Below are 12,205 nucleotides of genomic sequence, written 5' to 3' on the forward strand. Positions count from 1 at the left end.
GCAGCGGCAATGGATACAAACGGAGCGCCAAGCACTGACGCGCAAACATACGCAGCGAACGCAGGATGACCAAACGGCGCCAAGCAGTGACGCGCAAACACGCGCAGCGAAAACGCAGGATGACCAAACCATTTCGCCAGCAGCCGACGCGCAAACATACGCAGCGAACGCGAGATATGATCAAACCGGCGCAGTAAGCAGCGACGCGCAAACATAAGCAGCGGCAGCCGAGATATCAAACGGAGCGCCGCCATGACGCGCAAACATACAGCGAACGCAGTGATATGATCTCAACCGTTTGCTTTTCAGCGACGCGCAAACATACAGAAAGCGGCAGCCTGATGATCAAACGGAGCGCAAGCAGCGACGCGCAAACATACGCAGCGAAACGCAGGATGACCAAACGGCGCCAGCTAGCGACGCAAACATACGCAGCGAACGCAGGATGACAAACGGAAATGCTGAGCGACGCGCAAACATAACGCAGCGAACGCAGTAGAGAGATCAAACGGCTTTTCAAGCAGTGATGCGCAAACATAAGCAGCGTGGCAGCCGGATATCAAACGGAGCGCAGGCAGCGACGCGTGCAAACACACGCAGCGAACGCAGGATGATCAACCCAGCGCCAAGCAGCGACGCGCAAACATACCGCAGCGAAACGCAGGATCCGATCAAACGGAGCGCCAAGCTAACCGACGCGCAAATATACGCAGTGAACGCAGGATGACCAAACGGAGCAAGCAACCGATGACGCGCAAACATACGCAGCGAACGCAGGATGACCGAAACGGTTTGCTTTGCTGACGCGCAAACACACGCAGCGAACGCAGTGATGATCAAACGGGCGCAACCGACGCGCAAACATAACGCAGCGAACGCAGGATGACAACGGAGCCGCCAACCGACGCAACACACGCAGTGAAAACGTGCAGGATGACAACGGCGCGCCATAACCGACGCGCAAACATACGCAGCGAACGCAGTGATGATCAAACGGAAAGTTGCGACGCGCAAACATTACGCAGAAAGGCAGCCTGATATAACAAACGGCTTTCGCCAGCGACGCGCAAACATACGCAGCGAACGCAGATAGATCAAACGGAGCGCCAAGCAGCGACGCGCAAACATACGCAGCGAACGCAGGATGACCAAACGGGCGCCAGCAGCGACGCGCAAACATACGCAGCGAACGCAGATGACCAAAACGGAGGCTTGCCAGTGATGCGCAAACATACGCAGCGAAACGCAGTGATGATCAAACGGTTTCGCAAGCAGCGACGCGCAAACACAACGCAGCGAAACGCAGGATATGATCAAACGGACGCTACGCGACGCGCAAACATACAGCGTGGCGAAATACATCAACGGATATGACGCGCAAACATACGCAACGGAAGATGATCAGCGGAAAGCCAGCTGACGCGCAAACATACGCAGCGAACGCAGTGATATATCAAACCGGCGCGCAAGCGACGCGCAAACATACGCAGCGAAACGCAGGAGATCAAACGGAGCGCAGCGACGCAAACATACGAAAGCGGCAGCCTGGAGACGACAAACGGAAAGCGTTTCGCAAGTGACGCGCAAACATACAGCGGCAGAGCGCAGATGATCAAACGGCGCCAGCAGCGACGACGCAAACATACGCAGCGAAACGCAGGATGATCAAACGGAGCGCCAACGACGCGCAAACATACGCAGTGAACCGCAGATGATCAAACGGAGCGCAAGCAGCGACGCGCAAACATGACGCAGCGGCAGGATGATACAACGGTTGCGCCAAGAAGCGACGCGCAAACGATACGCAGCGAACGCAGGATGACCAAACGGTTTCGCTAAGCAGCGACGCGCAAACACACGCAGTGAAAACGTGGTGATGACAAACGGAAAGCGCCAGCAGCGATGCGCAAACAGCATACGCAGCGAACGGTGGACATCCAACGGAGCGCCAACATACAGTGACGCGCAAACAACGGTAAGCAGCGGCGCAAACATGGTAATGATATATCAAACGGCTGCCAAGCAGCGACGCGCAAACATACGCAGCGAACGCAGATGACAACGGTCATCAAGCAGCGACGCGCAAACATACGCAGCGTGGCGCCTTCGGATGAACAAACGGTTACAGCAGCGACGCGCAAACATACGCAGCGAACGCAGATATAACAAACGGCTGCCAAGCGCGACGCGCAAACATACGCAGCGAACGCAGGATGATCAAACGGTTTGCTGAGCGACGCGCAAACACAACGCAGCGAACGCAGTGATACATCAAACCGGCTTTTCAAGCAGCGATGCGCAACATACGCAGCGAACGCAGGATGACAAACCCGGTTGCTTGAGCGACGCGCAAACATTAACGCAGCGAAACGCAGGATGACAAACGGAGCCAAGCAGCGACGCGCAAACATACGCAGCGAAACGCAGGATGATCAAACCGGTTTGCTTGAGCGACGCGCAAACATACGCAGCGAAAACGCAGGATGATCAACCGGCTTTTCGCTAAAGACGCGCAAACATACGCAGCGAACGCAGGATGACAATCAACCGGTTTGCTTGCGATACGCAAACATACGCAGCGAAAACGCAGGATGATCAAGCGGAGCGCCACGAGCGACGCGCAAATATACGCAGCGAAAACGCAGGATGACCAACGGTTTGCTTTTGAGTTGATTACGCAAACATACGCAGCGAACGCAGGATGATCAAACGGAGCAAGCAGTGACGCGCAAACACAACGCAGTGGCACGCAGGATGATCAAACGGCGCCACGCTATGACGCAAACGCCCGGCGAAACGCAGTGATGATCAAACGGAGCGCCAGCTGAAAGTGACGCAAACATACAGCAGCAGAAACGGGACATGACCAAACGGAGCCAAGCAGCGACGCGCAAACATACGCAAGCAGAAATGGGAGGATACATCAACGGAGCGCCAAAGCAGCGACGCAAACATACTTGCAGCGAACGTGCAGGATGACCAAACGGCTGCCAGCAGCGAGCGCAAACATACGCAGCCGAAATGCATCAAACGGAGGCAGTGACGAAAGGCTACGCAAACGCAGATGCGAACATAAAGCAGCACGTGCAAACATACGGTGAACGCACAAGTGACAACGGAAGCGAGAAAGACGTGCAAAACATAAGCGCAGTAGTTGAACGTAGGCGCAATAAGCGACGCGCAAACATAGCAGCGAACGCAAACATACCGGTTAGCTGAAACGCGCAGAACTGAGTGAACGCAGTGACTGATCAGCGGAAAACAGTGGACGTAAACACGCAGTGAACGTAGAATGATCCATCTCAGAAAGCTGAAAACTACAAAAAATTAAACAGGTTCTATGTATTTCGATAGATGGCAGCAATGAAAGCAGTAAGAGGGTCATTTCTATTTATTAAACACACACGCACTTTATTGGAAATTGTAAAAAGTCACTGTATAATAATAATCTGATTTATCTAATAATCTAGTTTACCTAATAATCTGGTTTATCTAAGTCACTTCTTCTTTATCTGGTTAGCTTCAAATCACTGTTCTTCTTTATCTGTTAACTTTAAATCACTGTTTTTCTTTATTTGGTTAACTTTAAATCACTGTTCTTCTTTATCTGGTTAACTTTAACTCGCTGTTCTTCTTTATCTGGTTAACTTTAACTCGCTGTTCTTCTTTATCTGGTTAGCTTCAAATCACTGTTCTTCTTTATCTGTTAACTTTAAATCACTGTTTTTCTTTATTTGGTTAACTTTAAATCACTGTTCTTCTTTATCTTGTTAACTTTAAATCACTGTTCTTCTTTATTTGGTTAACTTTAACTCTTTATTCGTCTTTATCTGGTTAACTTTAAATCACTGTTCTTCTTTATCTGGTTAACTTTAAATCACTGTTCTTCTTTATTTAACTTTCATTAGATTTGTTTATAACATTTTTTTTTCAGGATTCGTCCCAGAACGAACTTACTTTAAGCAATGTAGCTGGCTGTTTCTTCATCCTTATTGGTGGATTAGTTCTTGCAATACTTGTGGCTTTACTTGAATTCTGCTACAAAGCCAAAACTGAAGCAACTCGTTCAAAGGTCTGTCATACATGTTCATACCTTTGAAATAGCCTTGAAAAGAGCTTTTGGTTCAAAGGTCAGTCATATAAGTTCATACATTAGAAATAGTCCTGAAACAAACTTTTGGATCAAAGGTCTGTTACATAAGTTTGTACATTAGAAATAATCATATAAAGAGTTTTGGTGAAAACGTTAGACATGCGTGTTTTCTTTGGAAAATCGTAAATTTATTTTGAGAAATGTTTATTTTGAGAATGACGAATTTTAAAAATATCTGTAAGTAGAAGAACATAAGACACCAATGTTTCAAGTAATATATCATAAAATAAAAAACACCTCAGGTTTTATCTGACAGTTTTTTCTCATATCTGCAGGTTAGTATATGTGAAGCAATGAAGTCCAAACTGCAGGTATCTTTAACTGGGAACCATTACGACGGTCGAGGCCGAACTGCTTCTCTATAAATCGGTACATTATTTATTTGTGAACTTTTCTAATTGTCAGTAACATCATTTTTTAAATATCGAGTGTTATTTCATCACAAGACTGAACTCGATCTCTTGGTACTTAGAATAAACTATCATTTCTATCAAGCTGTACATTGTTGTTTGCTAATGTCACAATATTTACTTTTGTATCTTGTCTTCAACTTATTGTATTTTTTATTCTAGTCGCATGTTCCTGTTTTGACTGACACTCACATCCAAGTTTAACAAGAGTTTCAGAAAGGTGGAGAACATTATTGGACATACGCACGGTTTATTGTATAATAGAACCTTCTCTAATTGTCAGCTCATTTCTCACGTAATAACACATACTTTCTGTGCATGGTGGACCACCGTGTTCTCTAATAAAATATCGTTTTATTAATACTATAATTTGGTTTACTTGTTTTATTATTATTATTGTTTTATTATGTAATACGAAAAATAAAAAACAACAAAAAATGTCAAATACACTTTATGAACTACGTGTGAGTACTGACTGTGTGCAAATACATTGTTTTAACTCAGATTTGGTATTAACATGTCATAATAGTACGTTCTCATTAACACAAAGTATTATACCACGTGTGAGTACTGACTGTGTGTAAATACATTCTTTAACCCGATTTAGTGTTAACATGTCATAATAGTACGTTTCATTGACACAAAGTATTATGACACGTGTGAGTACTGACTCTGTATGTAAAATCATTGTTTTAACTCAGCTTTAGTGTTAATATGTCATAATAGTACGTTATCATTAACACAAAGTATTATAACAAGTGTGTACTACCACTGTAAATACATTCTTGTAATTCAGATTTAGTGTTAACATGTCATAATAGTACGTTCTCATTAACACAAAGTATTGTAACATGTGTGAGTACTGACTGTGTGTAAATACATTGTTTTAACTCAGATTTAGTGTTAACATGTCATAATAGTGCGTTCTCATTAACACAAAGTATGATAACACGTGTGAGTACTGACTGTGTGTAAATACATTCTTGTAATTCAGATTTAGTGTTAACATGTCATAATAGTACGTTCTCATTAACACAAAGTATTGTAACATGTGTGAGTACTGACTGTGTAAAATACATTGTTTTAACTCAGATTTAGTGTTAACATGTCATAATAGTGCGTTCTCATTAACACAAAGTATGATAACATGTGTGAGTACTGACTGTAAATACTGACTGTGTAAATACATTGTTTTAACTCAGCTTTAGTGTTAATATGTCATAATAGTACGTTATCATTAACACAAAGTATTATAACACGTGTGAGTACTAACTGTGTGTAAATACATTCTTGTAATTCAGATTTAGTGTTAACATGTCATAATAGTACGTTCTCATTAACACAAAGTATTGTAACATGTGTGAGTACTGACTGTGTGTAAATACATTGTTTTAACTCAGATTTAGTGTTAACATGTCATAATAGTACGTTCTCATTAACACAAAGTATTATAACAACGTGAACTGCCTTCACATTGTCAGTTTCTTGATGTAATCTATCACGTTTGATAGAAACATCTCGAACGACGGAGTGTTGTCTAAGTTGATGCTAGGAACAGTTACTAACTTGAAGAACGAGAATCGTTTTTGTTTTAAACTTCTAGATAGATTTGAATACACAAATATACGTTACTTGTTAACTTTTCGTATAAATCTGACTACGAAACAATTATATAAATGTTTCACCTAAACCTAACGCATCATATTAAACTATAGTTTCTCGAAAGGGTTAAAGTTAAAGGTTTTGCATATGTTCAAAGTTCCCTAACAGCAACGATTTTGCGTTTTATTCCTGCAAGTACAAAAGCTTTGCTGACAACCCATTTTGTTTATTTAATCTGGTCAAGGAAAACTGACCAGAAAATGAGTTCAACTGGACGTCAAAAACACGTCACGAACGAGATATGTTAGATTATTCGATTCGTTTCCATAAATTATTTCACACATATCCTTCCTTTTTTGTTGACAAAAATTATGAAACTCTCACATAACTAAATTATTGTTAGTTTGTTTGTAAGAAACTCGAAGCTACACAATGAGCTATCTGTGCTTTGCTCACCACAGGTATCAAAACCCGCTTTATAGTGTTGTAAGTTCGAAGACGCACTCGGAAGGAACATAAATAATAGAAAACAGTTATTTGTAATTGTTGTTAACTTTCCACATTTCCATGGAAACTACCATTTCTTTCTAATAACAATCCCAGGTTTCCATGGAAACTACCATTTCTTTCTAATAACAATCCCAGGTTTCCATGGAAACTACCATTTCTTTCTAATAACAATCCAAGGTTTCCATGCAAACTACCATTTCCTTATCATAACAGCCCCAGATTTCCATAGAAAGTGTCATATCTTTCTATAACACAACAGTAAGTTTGTTTTGTTTTTTCTAAAATCGATAATTATTTGAACGTTTAAATAATTTAATAATAGTTTTAAACTGTAAGTATTTCTCTTCAATTATTTAGATTCTGTATATTTATTTTTGAACGGGAAAAGTACAATAAAAATATATGTTTAACAGTCCAGACTAAAAACATATATTGAGATGTCTTACAATAAGAAATGTTGTTTATAAATCTAATTCGTGTAGTACAGTGTTTTGCAATACGAATACACGTGATAATGTCACTGTAAAATAACTTACAATACTAATAGAGCTGACAATCTCATAGTAAACTGATGTACAATAATAATAGAGCTGACAATCTCACAGTAAACTGATGTACAATAATAATAGAGCTGACAATCTCACAGTAAACTAATGTACAATAATAATAGAGCTGACAATCTCGCAGTAAACTGATGTACAATAATAATAGAGCTGACAATCTCACAGTAAACTGATGTACAATAATAATAGAGCTGACAATCTCGCAGTAAACTGATGTACACTAATAATAGAGCTGACAATCTTACAGTAAACTGATGTACAATAATAATAGAGCTGACAATCTCGCAGTAAACTGATGTACAATAATAATAGAGCTGACAATCTCGCAGTAAACTGATGTACAATAATAATAGAGCTGACAATCTCACAGTAAACTGATGTACAATAATAATAGAGCTAACAATCTCACAGTAAACTGATGTACAATAATAATAGAGCTGACAATCTCACAGTAAACTGATTTACAATAGTAATACAGCTGATAATGGTTTACGATAATAACAGAGCTCGTATACACAATGTAGAATGAATTATAAATTATTAACTGATAAACACGTGGTACAATAACTTATAAGGTAGTAACTGGTAAACACATGGTACACTGAGTAATTAAGTAATAACTGATAAACACGTGGGACAATGAGTTATAAGGTAGTAACTGGTAAACACATGGTACAATGAGTTATAAGGTAATAAGTGATAAACACGTGGTACAATAGCTTATAAATTAATAACTCATAAGCAGTTGGTACAACGAATTAAAATGTAGTAATTGTTTTCAGTAGTTAATTTCTGTTAACATTTTCCTTACAAATTGGAGCTAGTTATTCAGGAGTCTATCTAACATGTTTTAACAGTCGTGTAGAAACTCTGAGTTTGTTAACTGTGGGACTCTGTATACTTTTGTCAATATAGAGTTTTTTCTATTTGCTGTAGTTTGTTGTTGCGTCATTTTGGTTGTTGCTAGTCAGACTTCCAAGGTGTCTCGCTTTTTCTCGATTTTGGTTTTTATGCTCTGACGAATTAGTTACACGAGGGCCAACCGTTTCTAATTTAAGTGTAAACTAGAGAGAAGGCAGCTATTCAATACCACTTACCGCCAATTCTTTAGCTATTCTTTTGCCAATGAATAACAGAATTTACTATCACTTTATTACAACCCTTGGCTGAAAGAACGAGATGTTCAGCGAAGGGGATTCGAACCCGTGACCCCTAGATTGCTTGAGAATCGAGCGCCTTAACCAGCAGGTCATGCCAGGATTAACACCTCAGATGTCCCAACGATTGTAAGCGACTTCGTAACAAAAAAATAAAACATAAGTTGATTGGTATATTATTATAACTGATAATGAATTTATGGGATATGTGATACAGCAATTAAAACATTGGTTGTACAGTACATAACAGTTTAAACATGGGTTTATGGTACACAGATTTTTTTATAATTATAGCATGGGTTGCAAAAAATAAACTTAACACGTTAATAGCTACTCACTTTTATTTAGTAATTAATTGGCGTCACTATTATTAGAAAATAACGTTTTAGCCTTACGTATTAGTGACCAAAATACCCGCTTGACAAGAACTTAGGTCATTCTGTTTCCACGTTAAAAAAAAACAACTCGTTTTATAATATTTATATTCAAACAATTCTTTAAGGCCTAGACGAATCTCAACTTAAATTTAGAGTTGATTCGTTAAGCTTGTTACGCTATGAAGAATTGGTGAAGAAAGTTATATATATATATATATATATATGCTTGCTCTATTTTCTGAACGGATGACTAATCAGAAGAGAAAACGTCACGTTTCTCTGAAAAAGAAAGAAAGGCCAAAAGAAATTCTTGAAAAAACATTCGACCCAATGTTAAATTCAGCAAGCATTCCTCTTCCTGACAGCTGTTCTTCCTGAGATACAAGATCGCCAAGTCACTGTAAATTACACTGATAAGTGATTACTTCAAGATATTTCAGTTAAACAACAGCTTTCACATTAAAAAATTATATTTATAAACATACCTACGCGTAATAAAATATACAATACATACAGATAATACTTAAATTAAAAGCACACTTTAAAACAAATATTTTCTGGGCCTAATGCTTTTAGAACGACGATTTTCTAGGCCTAAAGCTTTAGACCAATGAATTACTAGGCCTAATGCTTCTCTTGGAATAATTTCATGCATCATGAACAGTACTCATAATGTTGTTTACGATTTCCCCATACTGGAATTTCACATGTAATAGGTTTAGACTTTCACATGGTTTCCGCCCCGAGAAACTTAGGCTTCGTCTCCTAAGACGATTCTTAATAATAAAATTGCATTGAAGTTTTATTGAGAGATGTGAAAGATATGTGATCAAACAGTATTACCGTTGTTCCAGTTTCTTCCATCAAGTATTAGGCATCACACGTTCAGAGAACCACATTATTAAGGAAGTATTATGTATCACATGCTCAGACAACCATATTATTAAGGAAGTATTAGGTATCACATGCTCAGAGAACCACATTATTAAGGAAGTGTTAGGTATCACATGTTCAGAGAACCACATTATTAAGGAAGTGTTAGGTATCACATGTTCAGAGAACCACATTATTAAGGAAGTGTTAGGTATCATATGTTCAGAGAACCACATTATTAAGGAAGTATTAGGTGTCACATGTACAGAGAACCACATTATTAAGGAAGTATCAGTTATCAAGTTTTCAGAGAACCACACTATTAATGAAATATTAAGTATCAAGTGTTCAGAGAACCACATTACTAAAGAAGTATTAGGTATCAAGTTTTCAGAGAACCACATTATTAAGGAAGTATTAGGTATCAAGTTTTCAGAGAACCCCACTATTAATGAAATATTAAGTATCAAGTGTTCATAGAACCACATTATTAAAGAAGTATTAGGTATCAAGTTTTCAGAGAACCACATTATTAAGGAAGTATTAGGTATCAAGTTTTCAGAGAACCACACTATTAAAGAAGTATTAGGTATCAAGTTTTCAGAGAACCACATTATTAAAGAAGTATTAGGTATCAAGTTTTCAGAGAACCACACTATTAATGAAATATTAAGTATCAAGTGTGCAGAGAACCACATTATTAAAGAAGCATCAGGTATCAAGTTTTCAGAGAACCACACTATTAAAGAATTATTAGGTATCAAGTTTTCAGAGAACCACACTATTAATGAAATATTAAGTATCAAGTATTCAGAGAACCACATTATTAAGAAATGATCTGAGAATGAAAAAATTATATTGCGATTATTTAATCTTGGGGAGTGATGGTGTATAATAGAAAAATAATTAGAACCACAGCTTAATTAGATGAAGGATATGTTCGGATGACATGCACTGATATTATTACGTGTAATAAATGGATAAAAAAGAAAGTTTGTTTGTTTTTTGAATTTTGCACAAAGCTACTGAGGGCTATCTGCGTTAGCCGTTCCTAATTTAGCAGTGTAAGACTAGAGGGAAGGCAGCTAGTCATCACCACCCACCGCCAACTCTTTGGGCTACTCTTTAACAAGGAATAGTGGGGTTAACGTCACATTATAACGCTCCTAACGGCTGAAAGGGCGAGCATGTTGGTGTGACAGGGATTCGAGCCTGCGACCCCTCGGATTACGAGAGTCGGACGCCTTAATCCACCTGCCTAAAAAAAAAGAAAAGAAAGTCGAACTGGCTCGGAAAAAGGCAATAGAATGTTTATAAGGTTAAAGGTTAAAGATCAAGAAAAAAATAGGGTTTGAAGAAATGACCAAACATGATAGAACAAAGGGTGAATGAGAGTGGAAAAGAAAGTGAAAACAGGAAAACAAGGAAAGAGTTTGTGTGGTGCAGCGAGTTGTTTGTAAGGTTTGAAAGATCAAATAAGAGACAATGATGAGAAGAAAAGGAATTCGTCAATATTTTATTATTATACATAACGACAAACATAAAGAAATTCAGGTTATGTTTTCATATCTAGAGTTTGAATGTTTTAGATTGAAACTAAAGACAGTTTCCACGTATAGTGTGTAAGAAACTTATAGTTGGATAAGCAAACCGTAAGGCATAAAACAGTAATATTACTATCCAAACACTTTGTTCGTTACTTAATAAATGGATATTCAAACGAAACTATAAAGTAGAAATTTAACCATAACAATGTGCAGAAAATAATACCGTGAACTCTGGAGAATGAAATAGAAGTTTTAATTATTTTTGTATAATACAATTTACTCATGTCCAGTGAGGTTCATTAATACCTTCCAGAGGTTCCGCCTCACAAAACCCAAAACTTGTCTTATCGCCCATCGCTTGTGTTACATTTAAAAACTACTTGTACCTAGTAAAAAATGGAACTAAAATCGAATAGAAGTACATTGTGTGACTATCTGTCTCCTAATGGTATGTCTCCCAATGTTACAGAGGTAAGTCGATAGTCTTACAACCAAAACTGGGGTTGGATTCTCCACATGGACCCATAAGGTATTTTAATCTGGTTTATTCAAACTAACCAAACAAACAACCTAATGGTGCTGTTTGGAGCCATTCACCTATGACAACACATGCAAACTGACCTAGTACAATCTGTTATTTGCAAATATCGACTCTCCCTGGTGAAGGAAACAGCGATATATCTGCGTTCTTACCGCTAGAAGCTGTGTTTCCTTATAGTTGTGAGTAACTATAACCCATTGTGTAGTTTTGTTCTTAACTACAAACAAACAAATATCTACCCAATTTATAAATAAGAAAATAGAGCAGGGTTAAAGAATTCAAAACGGGGTCATACATCATTGATGTGTATACGTTATCTCAATGGTGAAACAAATATATAATAACACAGGATATCCCATATTGATTTTGAAAGTCTATCCTAGTGGAGATAATATATTTATTTCGAACATTTAACATAAAATAAATTTAAAATAAAACACAAGAGGGAATTCTAAAATGTTTTGCACTTGTT

At 38.4% G+C, this 12,205-nt stretch overlaps 1 protein-coding gene across 4 annotated transcripts in view; it reads left to right on the top strand.

Moving 5' to 3' along the window:
* The window catches only part of LOC143247826 (glutamate receptor 4-like), an 85,971-nt gene that overhangs the window by 44,425 nt on the left and 29,341 nt on the right, over positions 1-12,205 (top strand). For 3 of the 4 annotated variants that reach the window (XM_076496344.1, XM_076496346.1, XM_076496347.1), the window contains 3 exons: positions 3,935-4,072; positions 4,429-4,522; positions 4,726-4,990. The exons of the other annotated variant lie outside the window; for it this stretch is intronic. In XM_076496344.1, coding sequence (XP_076352459.1) covers positions 3,935-4,072; positions 4,429-4,518 — 228 coding nt within the window. In that variant the 3' untranslated portion in view covers positions 4,519-4,522; positions 4,726-4,990. Of the gene's footprint in view, positions 1-3,934; positions 4,073-4,428; positions 4,523-4,725; positions 4,991-12,205 lie in introns of those variants that run through there. 4 annotated transcript variants of the gene reach the window in all.

Source organism: Tachypleus tridentatus, chromosome 3, assembly GCF_004210375.1.
Source record: "Tachypleus tridentatus isolate NWPU-2018 chromosome 3, ASM421037v1, whole genome shotgun sequence".
NCBI classification, from domain to species: Eukaryota; Metazoa; Arthropoda; class Merostomata; order Xiphosura; family Limulidae; genus Tachypleus; species Tachypleus tridentatus.